Source organism: Camelina sativa, chromosome 11 (assembly GCF_000633955.1).
Source record: "Camelina sativa cultivar DH55 chromosome 11, Cs, whole genome shotgun sequence".
Lineage (NCBI taxonomy): Eukaryota > Viridiplantae > Streptophyta > Magnoliopsida > Brassicales > Brassicaceae > Camelina > Camelina sativa.
The window spans coordinates 25705745-25727615 of NC_025695.1; the positions used below are offsets into that span (position 1 = coordinate 25705745).

General features: G+C 36.8%; 1 protein-coding gene and 1 pseudogene across 2 annotated transcripts; both read left to right on the forward strand.

Annotated features, from left to right (window-relative positions):
- On the forward strand, positions 421–1810 carry LOC104728326 (annotated as a pseudogene).
- Positions 4830–7332, forward strand: LOC104724241 (extensin-2-like). Of its 2 annotated transcripts, none has more exons than XM_010442705.1 (2): positions 4830–5039; positions 5091–7332. In XM_010442705.1, the coding sequence occupies exons 1-2, from the start codon at positions 4885–4887 to the stop codon at positions 7213–7215; spliced, it is 2280 nt and encodes a 759-aa protein (XP_010441007.1). In that variant the 5' UTR covers positions 4830–4884; the 3' UTR covers positions 7216–7332. The 2 variants fall into 2 exon arrangements, with proteins under 2 accessions (XP_010441007.1, XP_010441008.1); XM_010442706.1 differs by having other exon boundaries at positions 4831–6345; positions 6721–7332.

A 21871-nucleotide genomic window follows, 5' to 3' on the forward strand; every position in this document is an offset into this window, starting at 1 on the left:
AAACAAAATGCTTTGACTCTGTTTAAGCATGAAAAGCGATTCTACATATCTGTTTTATAGTCTTTTTCAAATTTATATGTGTTATTTGAGTAAAAGTTTGGTTGGATGTGCTATTAGAGTAAATGGGCAACTTTTATGTGTTGTTTGACTCTATTATATTACTATTAGCACGTTTTCTAGATTTCTTTAGCAACTCTATTATTTGGTTAACTTTTGTAACTGTAAGCAACTTTATAAACTAAACATTTTTTCCGCCACTCCCAGGCTCCCATCTATTAAGTATTAACTACTGACCTGTTCCAACTTTAAATATGCAAATTAAGCAATTTACTATCATCTCTTTGTTTATAATTATTAAAACTAAGACTGCCAACATTTTAAGAGATTCAAGCGTGAGAACATCACCACAAACACAGAGTCATGTCAACATCTTCTCAATCGTATCCGATGAGCGGCGGTGACGATCAACACAGTTACATCCATAATTCTTCATACCAAGTAAGCGATATAATCTTCATATGTTATAAATAAAGATATGCATATTGTATTATGATGATTTTGTTATTCCTAGAATGTAACCATGTCATGTAGTTTTTGTGAGATAATTAACATACATTTGTTATACATAAAGCAGTTATAGATGGGGTTGAAGAAAAGGCAAGGCAATACATTTTAGAAAAAATCAATCTCCTGAACCTTACGAAACCCGATCTTAGTACTTTTACGATTGCAGATTATGGTTGTTCAATCGGTCCTAACACGTTTCATGCTGTTCAATATATCATTGATACTGTGAAACTTAAACACATGAAAGAAAGCCAAGAAATTAGTCTTGTTCCTCTCGATTTCCAAGTTTGCTTCAACGATCAAGCCAACAATGACTTAACACACTCTTTAGAACTCTACCTCCTTCCTTTGAGCAAGAATATTTCTCGGTCGGTGTTCCGGGCTCTTTCTATGGCCGAGTGTTACCGAGGAATAGCATCCACATAGGACACACTTCCTACACGACTCACTGGCTTTCCAAAGTTCCCGAACACGTATGTGACAAGAAATCTCCAGCTTGGAACAAAAATTACATTCATTGTAACAATTTGATAGAAGAAGTTACGGAGGCTTACAATGTCCAGTTCACAAAAGACATGAGCGTATTTCTTAAAGCTAGAGCCGAAGAACTTGTGCCTGGAGGATTGATGATCGCCTTAGGAGAATGTTTTCCCGATGATGTGGCCATGTATGAGACATGGTCAGGTATTGTGGTAGACACCATTGGTGATTGTCTCCTTGATATGGCTACATCGGTAAGATATAAATTTATAAAAGCTTTTTTTTAGTTTCTTTTTAAAATCCAAAAGCATCATAGATAACTTTTGAAGCCTGGATCATATATTTGGTTTGATGCTTTGCCATATGAGAAACTAGTAATTGACACAATATTCATCTGTTTTATTTTTATTTTCTCTATTTGCAGGGAGTAACCACCCTGGAAAAGATCGAACTGTTCAGCATGCCCGTATATTTTCCTCAATATAGTGAATTGAAAAGAGCGATTGAGCAAAATGGAAGCTTTACAATGGAGATGATGGAGACTACACGCCATCCATTGGAGGCTATGCAACTAACCAATGACTTCATCACTTCAATGTTTCGAGCCTTTCTCTCATCAATGATAGAAAAACATTTTGGAGATGCTGTGGTCAATGAACTATTCGATCAACTTGCTAAGAAACTCTTGAAGCACCCTATTGATTTTGAAAAGTGTAAGAAAAAAATGGTTTATTATATCATTCTTAAACGAAAATAAACATTGAGATAATCATGCCTTTACTTTGTTATGTTTTCTTATTTTTAAATTATTATGTATGTCCTTTGTTATATTGTAATAGCATTTATCATACTAGCAATATATTCCTACGTAAGTAAACGATTTAGACACCAAATATTATTATTTTATTTTTTATATATTTGAAACGCTTAATATTATGTCCTTGTCCACACCAAATATTCCCTATATATTAATAGGAAAACTTTTCTTGAGAAAAATGTTTATGTGTCTTCGCTAGCTTCAGACAATTTTAGCAATTTACCCTCATTTAATTATACTATTTACAATTACATGTCATTATATATTTAGCCAAAAATTAACAAAAAACAATGTTATTGAATTTATTTTCACATGTACTATATTTTGTTAATGTGTACTTTTAAAAACTTTTAAAATCTAACATCTAATTTATTTAGTTAAAATAGTTATTCATCAAATAATATGCTAAAACTTTTTCCCAAACACTAAAAGAAGAAATGAATATAACAAAAAATCAGCAAATAAAAATACAAATTTGAACTTACTAGTACTCATATATTTACATTTTCTATAAACCTTATATTACACTTCTTAAAATTTCAAAAATTTCAAATATTTTTTTGATGTAATCATTTATCCTGTTTCGATAAATTGGTTTTTAAACCATACAAAAGATATGTTGACATAAATAGTAATATATTATCAATATTTTTTCACGTTCAAAGATTTTACGGACGAAACGGATTATTAAAAGGAATAAATGAAAATTTGAATTAAAAATTTACTTTAACTAAATATTATGTTTAACACAAATGAGGTTCCATAATTGTATAACTTTACTCATCATAATTTTATTTAAATTGATTTATTCTACTCATAGTGTTGTTAGTCTTCTTTATGGCTAAACAATCCCTTTATAATAAAACGGAATAACATAACATTGTTTTGTAGACTATATAATTTTAATAGATTGGTTACAAATAGATTATACATTAATTGATAGATTAATTAGTTACAAATAGGTTATACAGAAAATCTTTAAGAGAATATTCTAAAGAATCATATCATCTAACTTACCATATTAATTTCCTTTATTAAATTATTCATCAAATAAAATCTTTTGATATCTAACTTAACATATTAATTTGTTAATTATCATTATACTGCACCTCTCATTTTTATATATGAGTCTATTTTGTGAACCAAATAAATTATCATATTATTTATTATAATTAACAAATAGTTTTATTTCCGGATATACTATAAGTTGAATTTTTAAAAACAAATATAAGTTATTCAATCTATAAAATATTCAAGCTTTAGTAATATTAATCTTTAAAAATAATATTTATTGAATTAAAAATTTACTGAGTAATCTTAAGTTTCATATTTAATCTATTTAATATTTAATTTACTTTAATCTTAAGTTTCATATTGAATTAAAAATAATCTTAAGTAACGGTCACAATTTGAATATTTAAATTCAATTTCATATTTTTTGTTGAATTTTTATAATTTTATATAATATGTTACTTTATTAAAATAATCTTAAGTTTTACTATATTTCAAATTAATTTTTATATCAAATTTCAATATATTTCAAATCTTTTATAAATTATAATATTTCAAAGTAACTTTTATAATATTTTAAAGTTATTTTTATATCAAGTTTCAATATATTAGAAATATATTGAAACTTGATATAAAAGTTAGAAACTATAAACACTCAAAATTGATTTGTTATAGCCCCTGTTCAAAAACGCGGCCGCTGAGGCCGCCTAAGCGCCGATTAATCGCTCGGCGGTAGAGGTCCGCCGCGATTATACCCCAATCGGAGTATAAATCGAAAAACCAAAAAAAATGAATGAATTTTGTCTTCTTTGGTCTATAATAGTATCTGATAGCTTAGATCTATCATTTATGTTTGAAAACCACTTCGGTGAATCGGTGCAAAAAAATGTTTTAAAAGTGATCGGCGGCCGGAAATTAGGGTTGCAGAAATACTTAAGTCGTGTGAAGAAGATGATTACGAAAAGACCATTTTACCCCTCATTAACAATTGAGGAAAAAAACGCAAAATGTCATTTCTATGCATCGAACTCGGATTCATAGGACTTAAGTAAGTATGTAAACCACTGGACTAAGCTCTAATATCAGATATATGTCACATGTTTAATATATTATAGATAAATACATATAAAAACCCTAAAACTAGTCCCCGATTAATCTCTAATTTAACCGATTTTCCGATTAATCGCTAGGCCCTCCCTCACCGTCCGACTAACACCTAGCGATTTCTAAAACAGGGGTTATAGCAATGTTAATAATATGTCACTACTCACTATAATATGAAAGAATTTGAAGAAACGAAGTATATTTAAACAAAAAGTATAACAATATACTAAATTACTCATAATATAATAACACGCTTTTTAAAAACCAAATTTACAAAATTATGTCTTATTATGACATTCAAGTCATGATGTAGAATATACATTGTTGAAATAACTTCACATATATAACATAATACAACATATTAAAATTTTATTTTAAAATATAAAATATACAAAATTTTGTATAAAATAAAATTTAACTAGTGTTATAACACAGGTACTTATCTAGAATCATTAACAATATAAAACTTACAAAATATGTGAATTTTTCAAGTCATAACACTCACATAAAATTAAATTTTATATAAAAATTATAATATAAATAAAATAAATTTCAACTCATGCTCTATCACGGTCTTAATCTAGTCTTATAATAAACTGGTTGAGTGGTTTCTATAAGTTCTCGAAACAAAACAAGTCAGTATAAATGAAACAAAATAATGTGAAAACAATTGAAAGTTGTTAGAGAATCTAATAATTTTTCATACATCCCACACATCACTATTTTCAAACAAACAACCTAGCACGTCCTCTAAATGTAGAAAGTGGTACCACACTATTGCACGAACCCAAGTTGGGAAGATACTATAGTATTTATACACGGAAGAAAAATACTATATAAAGGACATTCAATTTCAAGTAAATCATAACCAAAACAAAGAAACCAAAAGAGCAGAGACGAGCATTATGAAATCCTCAAGAATGATGGGGCGAGTGCATTGCATGGTTTATGTCGTGGTATTGAGTGCAATCGCGTCTACAGTCACATCATATCCTTACTCCTCCCCTCAAACCCCGCAATACAATTCACCCGTCCACAAACCACCTCACTCACCTAAAAAGTATTCCCCATACTATTCGGCATCACCACCATCTCCACAACAATACAAAAGACAAGGCCCTAACTATACGCCACATCCAAAACCATATGTTTACTACTCTCCACCACCACCATCTTATTACTCTCCTTCTCCTAAGGTAGACTACAAGTCTCCACCACCTCCATACGTCTACAGCTCCCCACCACCACCATATTACTCTCCTCCTAATGTAGACTACAAGTCTCCACCACCCCCATACGTCTACAGCTCCCCACCACCACCATATTACTCTCCTTCTCCTAAGATAGACTACAAATCTCCACCACCGCCATACTTCTACAGCTCCCCACCACCACCTTATTACTCTCCTTCTCCTAAAGTAGACTACAAGTCTCCACCACCGCCATACGTCTACAACTCCCCGCCACCACCTTATTACTCTCCATCTTCTAAGGTACACTACAAGTCTCCACCACCGCCATACGTCTACAACTCTCCGCCAACACCATATTACTCTCCTTCTCCAAAGGTAGACTACAAGTCTCCACCATCGCCATACGTCTACAGCTCCCCACCACCACCATATTACTCTCCTTCTCCAAAGGTAGACTACAAGTCTCCACCATCGCCATACGTCTACAGCTCCCCACCGCCATATGGCTACAGCTCCCCGCCACCACCTTATTACTCTCCTTCTCCTAAGGTAGACTACAAATCTCCACCACCGCCATACGTCTACAGCTCCCCACCACCACCTTATTACTCTCCTTCTCCTAAGGTAGACTACAAGTCTCCACCACCGCCATACGTCTACAGCTCCCCACCACCACCATATTACTCTCCTTCTCCAAAGGTAAACTACAAGTCTCCACCACCGCCATACGTCTACAGCTCCCCACCACCACCATATTACTCTCCTTCTCCAAAGGTCGACTACAAAGCTCCACCACCGCCATACATCTACAGCTCCCCACCACAACCTTATTACTCTCCTTCTCCTAAGGTAGACTACAAGTCTCCACCACCGCCATACGTCTACAACTCTCCCCCAACACCATATTACTCTCCTTCTCCAAAGGTAGACTACAAGTCTCCACCACCGCCATACGTCTACAGCTCCCCACCACCACCATATTACTCTCCTTCTCTAAAGGTAGACTACAAGTCTCCACCATCTCCATACGTCTACAGCTCCCCACCGCCATATGTCTACAGCTCCCTGCCACCACCTTATTACTCTCCTTCTCCTAAGGTAGACTACAAATCTCCACCACTGCCATACGTCTACAGCTCCCCACCACCACCTTATTACTCTCCTTCTCCTAAGGTAGACTACAAGTCTCCACCATCTCCTTGCGTCTACAGCTCCCCACCATCACCTTATTACTCTCCTTCTCCTAAGGTAGACTACAAGTCTCCACCATCTCCTTGCGTCTACAGCTCCCCACCATCACCTTATTACTCTCCTTCTCCTAAGGTAGACTACAAGTCTCCACCATCTCCTTGCGTCTACAGCTCCCCACCATCACCTTATTACTCTCCTTCTCCTAAGGTAGACTACAAGTCTCCACCATCTCCTTGCGTCTACAGCTCCCCACCATCACCTTATTACTCTCCTTCTCCTAAGGTAGACTACAAGTCTCCACCATCTCCTTGCGTCTACAGCTCCCCACCACGACCATATTACTCTCCTTCTCCAAAGGTTGACTACAAATCTCCACCACTGGCATACGTCTACAGCTCCCCACCACCACCATATTACTCTCCTTCTCCTAAAGTAAACTACAAATCTCCGCCACCGCCATACGTCTACAGCTCCCCACCACCACCTTATTACTCTCCTTCTCCTAAGGTAGACTACAAGTCTCCACCATCTCCTTACGTCTACAGCTCCCCACCACCACCTTATTACTCTCCTTCTCCTAAGGTAGATTACAAGTCTCCACCACCGCCATACGTCTACAGCTCTCCACCACCACCATATCACTCTCCTTCTCCAAAGGTAGACTACAAATCTCCACCACCGCCATACGTTTACAGCTCCCTACCACCACCTTATTCCTCTCCTTCTCCTAAGGTAGATTACAAGAGTCCTAAGGTAGACTATAATTCTCCACCACCGTACTATTTTCCTTCTCCGAAATTCAGCTACAAGTCTCCACCACCACCATATATCTCCAAGACACCCTATTATTGATTTTTAATTGTTTCATAACCAACAAGCATGGTTGCAATAATTTCTTCCCATGATTTTGTCCTTTCATTTTTTCTCATAATTTCTTTCCATTTTTTTGTTATGCCTTTATCTAATTAATAAAATTTTGCTATTTTTAAATGAAATTGTTTTAAAGATTTGTTTGAATTGGCTATAAAATTTGTAATATGTTCATTCCGCACATTGATGTCGCTATTCTCTTACCAACGGTATATCATATCATGGTGGGCACCAAAATGATTGTGTCGACACCAGCGTGGTATGAACACCCTTTTTTTATCTCTTAATTTTTCTATTTAATGGTTCTTGGGAATTTCAGATTCTAGATGGCCTTTCCTATGGACAAGTTCTGTTCTACTTCATGTGCTGTAACTGACACCGCTGCAGTCACTTATGCCTTTCCTATGAACAAGCTCTGTTCTACTTCACTATCTTGTTATATACTTCACTAGAGCTGTTACACTGCTGCAGTTGTTAGAGATTGATGAGAGTTTAGAAATGGAAGAGTTAGTATTTTGACTCTCATTAATGATTACAATGAACTACATATGCTCATATAGGGAATATAATGAGAAGCTAATTAACCTAGTTTATATATATATAAAGATATAGTAATTATTAACAAATATACTCTAGAATATTCTAGACATTCTTATACTTTTACACGAGTAATACTTGGGTTCACCCCTATGGGTAAACCTCTTCATTCACCCCCATATAAAATAAGGAAATAAAATCTGTAAACATTTATTATAAAATTAGAAACTTAAACCGTTTTTTATAAACTCAAACCGATATATAATTTCGTTATAATTGTAAAATCTAAAACCTAACCATCTCATTTGTAAACCCAAACCGACATACACTTTCGTTCTAATTGTTAAATCTAAACCTTAACCATCCCATTTGTAAACCCAAACCGACATATAATTTCGTTATAATTGTAAAATCTAAACCCTAACCATCTCATTTGTAAACCCAAACCGACATATAATTTTGTTCTAATTGTAAAATCTAAACCCTAACCACCTCATTTGTAAATCCAAACCGATATATAATTTCGTTTGAATTATAAAATCTAAACCCTAATTCTCATTTATAAACCCAAACCGATATATAACCTCGTTCAATTGTAAAATATAAACCAAAACAATATTTAACTTTCTTTAAATAAAAGTATACAGAATTTGTTTCCTTAATTAGTTTTGATTTTTAATTTAATTTTGATTTATTTTTTAAATAAAATATTAGATAGAACATTCTGATTGGTTGAGAGGGAAGGGGGTGAATACAAAGGTTCATCCCTAGGGGTGAACCTAAGTATTTTTCCTTCTACACGCCCCCTAAATCTCAAGGCGGCGATGAAGAGACGGTGGAATCAGCGGTTTGAGATTGATCAATGATGTGGAAATATTTGACGAATGTGCGAGAGAGATTGTGAGACGACAAATGAACACAACGTCGTTAGTGGTGGCAGCCAAATCTGGAAACGTCTTTATGAGAGAGATCGTTGTCCAGCTGAGAGGGCTGGAGTTTGCTTGATTATGGAAGGGATCCGATGGGGTTTTTTATTTTTATTTTTATTTTTTATTTTATTTTTTTAACTGAATTGAAATGTGACAAATAAAATTTTGAAGAAGCATCAATTGCTTGAAACTGGAAAATAAGATAGTTTCTTTTTTTAATAATTATTTTTTTTTAAATGAATGTAAAAATTTATTCATCAAAAAAACTTTTGCTTTACAACTAGTGTAACAGAGCTTTAAGATAGAAAAGTCACATTTTGGAGACTACATTATGTTCTAGTTGAAAACCAGAGTGTTAGGATATCTGCATATTGTTTGTGTCCTGAATTCAAGAGGAGTAGGAGCCGATTTCTGATGGTCTTGTCGATGATTTTCGCAAGTCGAGTTGCAAGGCGTGGGTCTTCACCATGCTTACGGTTGTTTCGCTCTTGCCATAGTGTGTGGACCGTAACCTGGAGGGTGTATCGCAAAAATAACAAAGGGGTCTTGCCAAGCGTAGAGCCTGAGATGAGGTCTTGATCTCTTCCCAGTCCGATGTAACGTAGATGCCAAGAAACCCAGAGGATAACTTACTCCAAATCTGCTGAGAGTATTGGCATTGGAAGAAGAGATGATTTCTTGTTTCCAGTGGGGCATTGCATAAAGAGCAAGACAAATCTACTGACGGGTTCCACTTCAACATTCGGTCACCTGTGGAGAGTCTTGATTCAGAAGCATTGTGGCTTGATTCAGAGGCACATAAGAAGCTTGAATGATAAAAATATTTTTTTTCCTTTAAAAATAAAATAAAAAAATAAAAAGATGAAACACTTAACTTAGAGTGAAAGATCTATAATGATAAAATAAAAAAAGAAGTATTTCACTTAGATTTAGAGGTCTAAGATGGTAGACTTGAATAAAAAAAAGCTCGATGGCTTAGATTCAAATGGTTCATGATGAACTTGAATGTGGAAGCATTTGGCTCAACAAAAAATAAAATAAAATGAGTTTGATCGTTAGATCTACACTCGGGAGCAAACCTGTTCTGATACCATGTTAGAGATTGACGAGAGTTTAGAAATGGAAGAATTAGTATTTTAACTCTCATTAATGATTACAATAAATTACATATGCTTATATAGGGAATAGAATAAAAAGCTAATTAACCTATTTTTTATATATAAAGATATATTAATTATTAACAAATATACTCTAGAAATATTCTAGACATTCTTATACTTCTACAACAGTCACTTATCTTCTCAATGAAGTTGGTGTTTCCTCTGTCTCGCATCAGGTAGTTTAGTGTGATAATGTTGGTGTTCAGTATTAATGATTTTCTGTTCTGACTTGATCATACCATTCATCGCTTCCTTTGACCTGTAAGTGCATTAAATTGAATAAAAAATTTCAAAAGCAAATGGTGTCCTCAAAAACTCAACTTCCTCTCACTGATACATGCACACAGAAGCAGACGTACTGTACTATTTACTGAACAAAACGAATCTCACTAGCTACAATCATCTCACAACATATACTTGTATACATTTATATATAACAGACATCTGCCACCTGACGGGATTGAATATGGATCTTATCCTACTTTCTCGTGTCAGATCGTATCACACCTTACCTTACATATAGCTCGAATATGGATTGTAAGTTTGTATGTTCCAAGTTCGGTTCAAATCAAACACCCTCGGCGCAAAAAGTACTTAAACAAGGTGACTACCGGACTAAATATTCTACGTACATGCGTTGCGATGTACAAGTCCTTCGAGTAATCCTTTGCGCTCTCATATTACATATTATATCAACAAGTGGTATCACTAGAAGTGCTTTAACATTGCTTTTTAAAAAAAAAATTATTTTAGTTTTATTATGATCAAGCCGCCCATTTTTTAGCTTAAATAAATGAAATCTTTTTGCTATACAAAAAATGAAAAAACAGGAATGTTCCCATTGAGCATTAGATATTGACTAAATGGAAATCAAAACAGGGGAATTAAGGGGATTATTTACAGTAATAAGGAGTGGGAAGATTATAAGAAGAGGAGAACTCCTACATCCACAGCCACTGACATAACGAAAATGAACTCCTACATCCACAGCCACTGATCCTATTGTTGCTGATGCGTGGAGGATGAGAGTGGAACATAACTTCCAATCTCTCAGATGTCCTAAGGTGTTTTGGGTGGACATAACGGTCTACAACCTGACTGGTGATGCTCAGTTATGGTGGAGAGCAGTTGCTGCTAGGAGAGTGCAGAGAGAGATGTCTGGGGCTAACTTCGTCATGGAGTTCAACCGCAAGTATTTTTATTGAAAGGCACTAGATCGGTTGGAGTTGCAGTTCCTTCAGCTATCTCAGGGGACTCGGTCAGTGCGGGAGCTTGACTTGGAGTTCAGTCGACTTCTGATGTGTGGGGGTCGGGCGATGGAGTCTGAGGAGGCTCGGATCATAAGTTTTTTGAGGGCCCTTCGTGATGATTTGAAGGTTCACTGTGGAGGGCGGAGTTATGCTACGCGTGTAGAGGTGGTTGAGCCTGCAGCAGAGATTGAGGAGGACATCCGGGCACGATCAGTGACAGTTAGTCCAACAGTTCAGGAAGGCTCAGCATTCAGGAAGTTCTGGCAAGGGCGGCATACCTGCGCAAGGAACCAAGAGGAAGTGGGAGGCTACGCAGCGGCCAAGTGGTGCAGGGTGCTTCGGGTTTGGGAGCATGGATCACAAGGTTGCTAGTAGTCCCCAGAGGAGTGCTCCGACGGCAGCGGTTTGTGTATGCTATCATTGCAGGGAGCCTGGACACATCAAGCCCAAGTGTCCTAAGTTGCAGCAGATGGCAGTGGCAGCGGTGCAACATGTAGTACAGCCGGGAGTGCAGCAGGTGGCACGGATTGAGCAGGTGCCACGGGTGTACACAACTGTAGAGACTGGTGGAACCAGTGCCAGGGCGATCACAGGGACATTGTTGGTGGGCGGGTTTAAGTTCCATGTTATGTTTGATTCTGTAGCTACTCATAGCTTCATTACTCCGGAGTGTGCAGAGAATGCTTATATCAGAGGCCATCCCGGAGAGCAAGCGGGAGTTGTCATAGTTGCGGGAGGCAAGTTTCTGAGAGTTATTGGTTGGACGAGGGGTGTGGATATTCAGATCGCAGGGGAGTCGTGTCCAGCGGATTTGCTTATCAGTCTAGTGGAGCTGTATGATGTTATCGTGGGTATGGATTAGTTGCATCGTCATAAGGTTCATATTGATTGTTACGGGGATAGAGTGGAGTTTGAGTGTCCAAGAGGGAAGTTGGTTTTTGAGGGAGTCATGTCATCGACGACATCCTGTTTTATTTTAAGAGTCCTGAGGAGCATGCAGTGCATTTAAGGGCAGTTTTGGAGAAGATGCGGGAGCAGAAGTTGTTTTCTAAGTTGAGCAAGTTTAGTTTCTGGCAGCGTGAGATGGGTTTTATGGGTCACATTGTGTTTGCAGTGATTGGCCTAGACCGCAGAATGCCACGGAGATCAGGAGTTTCCTTGGATTGGCAGGTTATTACAGAAGGTTTGTTCAGGGCTTTGCAAGCAAGGCACGTCCGATGACTAAGTTGACAGGGAAGGATATTTCTTTTGTTTGGTCACAGGAGTGCAAGGAGGGTTTTGCAAGCCTGAAAGAAATGTTGACTACTACGCCTGTGTTGGCATTGCTAGAGCAGGGAGAACCCTATGTGGTTTATACCGATGCATCCAGAGTTGGTTTAGGGTGTGTGTTGATGCAGGATTGGAAGGTGATTGCCTACGCTTCGCGGTAGTTGCGGAAGCATGAGGACAACTATCCTACTCATGGCTTGGATATGGTTGTTGTAGTTTTTGCCCTGAAGATTTGGAGATCTTATCTGTATGGTGCAAAGGTACAGGTATTTACCGATCATAAGAGCCTGAAGTACATATTCACTCAGCCCGAGCTAAATTTGAGGCAGAGGCGGTGGATGGAGCTTGTGGCAGATTATGATTTGGAGATAGCCTACTACCCTAGTAAGGCTAACTTGGTTGTAGATGCTCTGAGTCGGAAGCGGGCGGCTTCAGCTCAGGAACAGGATATGGAGTCTCTGGTAGGAGAGATCAATGCGTTGAGTCTGTGTGTTGTTTCGCAGGAGCCGTTAGGATTGGTGGTGGCTGACAGAGTAGATCTTTTGAGCTGGGTGCGGTTAGCTCAGGAGAAAGACTTGGGGCTGGTGAATGCCTCTAAGGATGTTGATTCAGAGTATCAGGTCTCAGCTAATGGTACTATTTTTGTGCACGGGCGGATTTTTGTGCCTAAGAATGAGAAGTTGAAACAGAAGATTTTGATAGAGGCTCATGCAAGCATGTTTTCTATTCATCCAGTAGAGACTAAGATGTACCGTGATCTCAAGAGGTACTATCACTGGATCGGGATGAAGAAGGATGTAGCTAGTTGGGTCGCGAGGTGTGATGTGTGTCAGCTAGTGAAGGCTGAGAATCAGGTCCCAGGTGGGTTACTGAAGAGTCTTCCCATTCCAGAGTGGAAGTGGGATATGATTACTATGGCTTTCGTGGTGGGTTTGCCAGTGTCTTGGAATTTTGATGCTATTTGGGTCATTGTGGACCGGTTGACTAAGTCGGCACATTTTCTGGCCATTAAGAAGACTGATGGAGCAGCGGTCTTGGCTAAGAAAAATGTGAAGGAGATATTCAGGTTGCATGGGGTGCCAGCGAGTATTGTGTCTGATAGGGATTCCAAGTTTTCGGTGTGATGGAGAGTGTTTCACGCAGAGATGGGCACTAAGGTACATATGAGTACAGCTTATCATGCCCAGACAAATGGGCAGTCATAGAGGACGATCCAGACGTTGGAGGATTTGCTGAGGATGTGTGCGTTGGATTGGGGTGGCCATTGGGCAGATCACCTGAGCTTGGTAGAGTTTGCTTACAACAACAGCTATCAGGCGAGTATTAGGATAGCTCCTTATGAGGCGTTGTATGGGAGGCCATGTCGTACACTGTTATGCTGGACTCAGGTGGGGGCAAGTTTTGTTCAAGAGACCTCAGAGAAGATTCGGTTCTCAAGCTGAACATGAAAGAGGTTCAGGATCGACAGAGGAGTTATGCCGATAAGAGGAAGAGAGATCTTGAGTTTCAGGTGGGAGACAGAGTGTACATCAAGATGGCCATGTTGCGGCGTCTGAACAGGTCATTGGCATAAACTAAGTTGAGTCTGAGGGATACGGGTCCGTTCAGAGTGATTGAGCTGGTGGGACTAGTAGCATATAGGCTGGAGTTGCCTGAGGTTATGTGTGCGTTCCACAAGGTTTTCCATGTGTCTATGTTGCGGAAATGTCTCCGTGAGGATGATCAGTTGTTGGCTAAGATTCCTGAGGATCTTCAGCCTAACATGACCTTGGAAGCGAGACCAGTGAGGGTCCTCGAGAGGAGAATCAAGGAACTTCGGAAGAAGAAGAATCCTTTGATGAGAGTCCTATGGGACTGTGATGGTGTTGCGGAGCAGATTTGGGAGCCAGAGGCGAGGATGAAAGCAAGGTTTAAGAAGTGGTTTGAGAAGCAGACCGCGACTTGAGCTTGTCTAGCCTGGTCCTAGTTGTAGTCCATGGCTAAAGCGGCAGTGGAGTATTCCAGCCCATCTCTCTTATTACTTGGTCGCTTAGGGGTGGTTGGTTGTGCGACTAAGTAACGAGATGAGGTGGTGTTCGGGATACAAAATTCTGCGAGGCAGTGGTCAAAGAAGGAAAATTCCTGATTTAGAAGTTGCTAAAAGTGGAAAGTTCTAAAACAATGAAAAGTTTTAGGTGAGTTAGAATTTTTCCATTTTTGGTAGTTGTGAGCCTTGGTGGGGCTAGTGTGGCCTTCGTGGCAGACTGTTGAGTCATTGTGCCCGTGTGTGGCGGTCTTTCGAGACATTGTGTGGCCTTTGTGGCGGGCTGTTTAGCCATTGTGCAGCCTTTGTAGCGGGCTGTTTAGCCATTGTGTGGCCTTTATGGCGGGCTGTTTAATTAGTCAATTGTGTGGCCTTTGTGGTGGGCTGTTTAGCCTATGTTGCCTGTTTAGGCGGTCCTTTAGGATATGTTGTCTTCGTGACGATCCTTCGGGATGTGTGTCCTGTTTAGGCAATCATTTGGGATGTATAGTCTTCGTGAAGGTCCTTCGGAACAAGTGGTCTTCGTGACAGTCCTTCGGGACAAGTGGTCTTTGTGACGGTCCTTCGGGACAAGTTCTCTTTATGACGGTCCTATTTAGGACATTGTTTGGCCTTGGTGGCGGTCCTGTTTAGGACATTTGTTTGGCTTTTGTGGCTGTCCTGTTTAGGACATTTGTTTGGCCTTTGTGGCGGCCTTTGTGACATTTTGATGATCCTTGTGTGGTCATGAGGTATTCCAGTGAGGGGATATGTGGTTGGTAGGACATTATGTTGTTTTACGCGAGCAACGAGAAGGAACCCTAGATAGGGATAGGGCTCAGGCGTGGTCAGAATTATTTGCTCGCGACTCTTGGAGGACTCTAGTTCTCCTAGTACTGTCATATTCTGAGACTTTGTGGCTTGAGAGTATGGTTGGTATATCGACTTCGGATGACGATTTGGGGGCGTGCTGTAGGGTGGCAACCCGAGAGACGAATATTGGACTTCCTTATATATTATGGCATGCAGGCCTAGGCCCGATGAGAAGCCAACATTATGGCATGCAGGTTTCGGCTTGATGAGGAGCCAATAAAAACTCAAGGTCGAGACCTATGAGTAAAGAAAAGTCCAAAATTCGAGAGAAAATAATGCCTGGAACGTGATTTTATCGCCTAGAGGTGACCTTCCTAGATCGATCGGAGGAGTGCAGGCCATGGAGACGGTTGCACGGGAGTACTTGGCTGATGGTTGTTCGAGATTCGAGGACGAATCTATGTTGGTGGGGGAGAATTATATATTATGGCTGATGGTTGTTCAAGATTCGAGGACGAATCTATGTCGGTTTGCGCGAGCAATTTTAAGTTAAATGCTTCGTTTTGGGTTACGAAACCCTTGAGCGGTTTATAAAATGGGGTTTGTCGTGTTGTGGCTGAGTTTTAGCCACTTTTGAGGGAAAAGAAGTTCTTCAGAGTTCTTAAGCTTTTGAGGACGGCACAGATTGACTTAGAAGCATCGGTCGATGCTATGTGAAGGCGTTGGTCGATGCAATTAGGGATATCGTGCAATGTCGAGCATGCGTCGGTCGATGCAGTGTGTGTGTCGGTCGTTGCAAGTGTACCTTGCATCGATTGATGCAAGCTTGTGTCGGTCGATGCAACCCAGTTGGTGTCGGTCGATGCATGGGTTGGCGTCGGTCGATGCAGAGTCCTGGTTTGTTATTGTTTGGTTATTGATTGTTGGTTGATGGTTAGAGATGTCTCTATTGCTTGTGTGTATAACCCAGTAGATGGGAGGATTGCCTTACTGAGTGTTTATAAAATACTCATGCATCTCAATTTGTGTTTGTGGTGCAGGTAAAGGCAAAGTGTGATCGTGCAATCAAGGCAATGAAGAGAAAGATGTTCTAGTGACTCGATTGGTTGTTGTCTGGCATCTGTTAGGTTGCTAGAGTTAGGTCCTAGAATGTTATGAAATATTATTGGTCATTATTGGTTTATTGGTATTGGTTATTTCCGATGTTGATTGTTTGTGGTTAGGTGGCTAGTGGGTATGTGACCAATAGCTTAGATAATTAGATTATTATTATTATATTATTATGCTTAGATAATTAGATTATTATTATTATTATTACTGTTATATTTACTTATTAAACAAAAAACGGATCGGTCGTTTCAACCACTGTTCAGCTATTTCCACAGCCTTTTTTGCCATTCAGAACTCTAGTTAATTATATCTCATGTCATTTTCTCTCTTTTTCTTGATTTTTCAAATAATTGTTAATATATTCTTTTTTTTAGAAAACTTCCTAGATACAAAAAAAATCTATAGTTTTTTCTTTACAATTTGATATGAATTTTTTAAATAATTTTTAAATATATTATTTACATATTTTGTATACGTTCATATTTATAAGTGTACAGATATTTATACACCTTATTAATTGTACAGATGTTTGTATACATTATTAGGTGTACAGATGTAATTTTTACAAAACCATTGCAGTACAGACATCTGAAACCCTAAGAATCATACAAATTATATCTATACACTTAATAATTGTATAGACATATGTACACTTTAATATTGTGTACGGATATATGTACACTTTAATATTGTGTACAGATATATGTATACTTACGGATACAAAATTTATTAATTAACATTATCAAATAAAAAATGCATATTATATTGTAAAAAAATATTTATTTTTATATATCTAAAAAATTTTAGAAAACAAATTTTAATTAACCAATATTTAATTTTTTAGATTATATGGAATATAATAAAAAAAGAAAAGAAAAAAAAACTCTTTTAGGCCCACATAATCACTCTACTCCTAGGAACTCTGCCGGTATACAAAGAGAGAGAGACATAGAGAGTCGTCGCCGGTTTCGCTCTGCCTCTCCAGTTGCCCTTCCGGCGCCGGAGAGGGCTTTGCCCTTTTTAGATTTTCTTCCTCTTTGTATTTTCTTTCTGTCTCCCGCTCCTTGTTATATTGTCGCCGTCGGTTGGGTGCCTCTCGAAGGTGGTGGTGGTTCCGGTGATTCCTCGACGCGTGAAGAGAAGATTCGGCGGGTGGAGGTTGCTGGTGAAGGCTCTGGTGCAGACATTGGAGGACAGCGTCGAATCTCGGCCAGATATGGTGGATCTGGGGTGGTGACTTTGTTTGCTGTCTTATCACTGCGGTTTGTGGGCTTCACAGAGCAGTGAGGGCTGAAGCTTTTCTTCAACGAGCTTCAGTGGTCGGGTTTGGGTTCTTCTTCAAATCTTACCTCTCATTCCAGCCACGGCGGTGTCCTGCAGCAAGGAGTGGTGTCGTTTTTGGTTTTCAGTCCGACCAAGATGTGGTGTATGTCTCGTAACTTGACAGAAGTGATGTTACCACTTTGAACTTGCACTGTGAGGTGATGATATGCTAATCTGTGCTCCAATTTTTAATCTTTAGATGATTAGCATTCTGGTTATTGTATAGTTAGTTCGGAGAACCATCTATTTTGCCGGTTATTATAGCTTCATGACTCTTGGTAGGGTCAGTCGGATGTATTGTCCGTTTTACGGATAGGACCGGAACAGTGAAAGCCGGAGAGACCAAGATTTTCAGATAATGTGCCTCTGGGTGTTGAAGCTTTGAGACAAGTTCTACACGTCGACCATAAGGATCTCGTAGCTGGGATTTGATTTTTTTTCAGGGTTGGTTTAGGCCTTCTCTGTGTTAGTAGTTGTTCTCGTGTCATTAGGTCAATTTAGGTGGTTTAAGAGATGATTTCACTTCGAGTCGTGGTGTGCTATCTATCTCGTTGTGGTTAAAAAATGCATTGGTTCTCGATTAGATAGCGTTGGATCCGCCTAGTGTTCCAGGGTTGTACTTGATCAACCACTGCATTTGTTTTTTGGTCCAAATCTTTAGAGGTGAATGTAATGTGTCTTTGATTTGGTTGTATCATTTTGGTTAATGAAAAGTTGATGTTAAACCAAAAAAAAAAATCACTCTACTCCTTCCCACTCTCTTTCACTCTCCTCTTTCTTCTCCATAATTCTCGACTATGCTTGTAATCTTCTCTCAATCACTATATCACATCCAAGTTTCCACCCAAGTTTCTATCTCTTCATACATCTCTAACATCACCCTATTTTTCCAATTGTAAATAGTGAATGTATGTTTTTCATAATTATGTTTGAAAAATGTACTAAATTAGATTTTAACTCGCGTACACCGTGGGGAAATGTTTTTGTAATTATTAAAAAAATGTTGTAATTTTGTGTTTATTTTGATTAATAGATTCTACAGTTTTGGTTAGATTATATTTTTTTGTTGGTTTAGAGTATGTTTTTGTAGTTATTTAGGTTGTATATTTTTTTTGTTGGATTGCTCGTTTTAGAACAAATAATATGTGACATATACCTAGATAAATATTATATAATAAATCATTTTGATATTTTATTATTTTATATATAAATTGTATCTTTAAATTTTTTATACTTTTTGGTATTTAAAACCGATGGTAGTATCTATAAATTATTGATATTTTAAATTTATATCATAATCCGTCCTATAATATTTTTTTTAAATGTTAACTATAATATTTTAAATCATTTTTAAAATATGTTTGAAGTCTTGTTTAGTGTGGAAAAGCAATGACTTTTTGTCTGGTAAGTTATGTTTGTTTCTGCGCTGGAGAAAATCATTTGGATAGCTCTTACTTTTTTCTGGTATGTGGTTGATATATGCAAAAATATATTGTAAATAAAAAGGTAATATAGATTTGATAGTCCAATAGATAACTTAGCTTCAATAAAGCACATATAAATAGTTATTGGATACGTTTATTGGTTATAAATTCAGTTTCATAGTCATGTTTACCATTACAATGGCTGACCTACATTTCAAAAATGACCCCAGCTATAGTTACGTTAAAAAAGATAGGCTCTTCTGAAAATTATAATTGGAAAAGCATAATAAAACGATTTAGTAAATTAACGACAAAAAACAAAAGAAAACAAAAAGGATTTGGTTAAGATAACTTTACATAATAAGATATGTTTATACAACATCTTTGTTCTCATACAACACAATTAAATACTGGTGTTTTGGTGTTTCTGTGCTTACCTTTCTTCTAGTTTTACCACATAAATGCACCACATAGCTTGTATTTATAAACAGGAGATCCATCATCTATGATCTTTGTAAGCTGATGAAAATAGAAATGTGTTAAAACAAACAAAGATTATGTTTTAAAAAAGGGATTACTAATAAGAGACCCACTTTTTCATTTAGGATTGTAAGGTCGCACATCACGGAGAAAAGAAAAAATAGCAGCCATTGCGAGGAGAACAGATTTATGTTTTTCTGTATGTTGTTGGTTTGTCGTGTTTGGTGATGATAATTGCCGTGTAGGTGTAGAATATTTATATGGTCCTTAGTAGGTCGATTATGATAAGCAAGTAAGCAAGTAATTATTGTTGTTAGCAACTAATTAGGGATGAAAGATTTTTTAATCTGCTTGATTAAAGAATATGCTAGGAATCAGGCATTAATAACTTTGTTTCTTTGTTTTGATTTTCTACAAGTATTGGAGGGAAAAGATCTTTGAGATGGAATTTTAAAATTGAATGTGTAGAGTAATTAGATGTTAACCGTGATTAGGTTGTTTCCAAAATCGGTGGAATTAGAGATATTATGGAGAGTGGTCGCAAATATTGGTGGTGATATTTGCTATTTTGGAAAATAATTATTTGTTTAAAGAATATTTATTGATTAGTTGTTAGGTTGTTTCCAAAAAGAAAGAAGTTAGAGATTTGTGAAAAAGGAATATAGCAAATCGCCAAATCTCATAGTAATAGTTGGTTTTGTAATTTTTTATTTTATTTTTAAAAACATAATGGCATATTTGTAAATAAGTGTTAATTTCAAGATTTATTTTATAAATATCTCAAAAAATGTATATATAGATTGCTAACAACCCCTATTATCAAAAAATAATTTGCTTCCATATACAAACCAACAGACTATCTATACAGAGCCAAACTACCCAAAAGCTAAGATCGGTTAGTTTCTCCCAAATTTTTTTAGTAACAAAAGAATTAATAAAATATAAAATAATAATTTTTTATTGTAAAAATTTCTCAAAACAAAAAATAAAGTTCATGAAAGATTCTGAAATGAGAAACTTTTTTAATTTTTATGAAAAACTTTCATAATAAAAATATTATATTATATTTTATTAGTATTTCTTTAGGTGAGAAACTTTTGTGAAAAACCCCGATGCACTTACTCTAAGGAAAAATTTATCCTTCTTTTTACGTTTCAAATATTACTTCAAATTTCTGAACTGGACCTTGCATCTACAGAAAGCCAAACCAATATGTTGTCCAAACAGAACCACACAAGAAAGAAAAAATGATATAGCAAGATTGGAAAGCTGCCGAAGGTTATAATCTTGATTGGGTAATAGAATTAATTAAATCTTGACTATATGAGACTATGTGTGCATAAACTGTGTTTTATAAACTCTTTATATTCTCTTCTATCTAATGGAAAAATTAGTCGACAGGAAAAAAAAAATTATCTATATAATATAGAAAATTCGAATTATTGATACCACTACTTCCATGGATATGATTTTTCTGAATAGAATTAACTTTATTTCTGCTATTGAACCTAAATTATCATAAAATCAACCAATAATTAGATCAAAGAAAGAGGACACCGACTCATCATCCCCGTAAAAGACAAACGAATGCAAACAAATATAGCACACAAATGTGGACATCTATTTGTACCTAAGTCCGTTGCATATGAGAACATCTTCATTTAAATCTTGAAACACATTAAATATCCCGTTCGAAACTACTTTAAAGTAAAGTAAATTATTAAATAACGTTAACTAACTCTTTTTTTTTTGTGACTAAAAAATAATGCAGTCTTTCTGTTTCTATTGCTCAAGGTAACAATAATATCATTTACCCTTTCCTTAACATTTTAATAATCTTTCCTCAAATTAGTGGAATGTTTGTAATTTTTGTGTGTTTGGGGATATTATTTAAAAACAATACATATATTTGTTTTTTTTTCTTTGGAGAATTGTCCATATAATTGTGTGTATATATATATTTTTTTTAATAGAAGGTTGTAAAATGATGACGTTAGCTCAGAAAGAAGATAAAAAGTGGCATTATCCTAACATGTTATAGAACATGGGTTTGATCTAACGTACCAATCTTCAGGAAGGTTCGTGTTTGGTTTCGTATACAGAGAATTTGAAGTGTAAAGATACATTCCCCTCATGCTATAATGTAAACCTAAAATGGCCTCACCCTCATTATGGTCACACCCATTTAATAGTTATTGATATGTATATATAACATAGGTAATGTTATTTTTTCAGAAGGGTGTAGTGTTATGAGGCGAAAGAAACATCAACTTTTTAAAATTAATTTTCTCAACTACCGTTGTATTGGTGAACCTAATTAATCGAGCCATTAAGAGAAGAC

Coding starts and splice junctions, on each gene's coding strand:
- LOC104724241 (XM_010442705.1), top strand. CDS start 4,885: ATGAAATCCTCAAGAATGATGGGGCGAGTGCATTGCATGGTTTATGTC. Junction 5,040..5,090: donor CCACCTCACTCACCTAAAAA/GTATTCCCCATA, acceptor ACAATACAAAAG/ACAAGGCCCTAACTATACGC.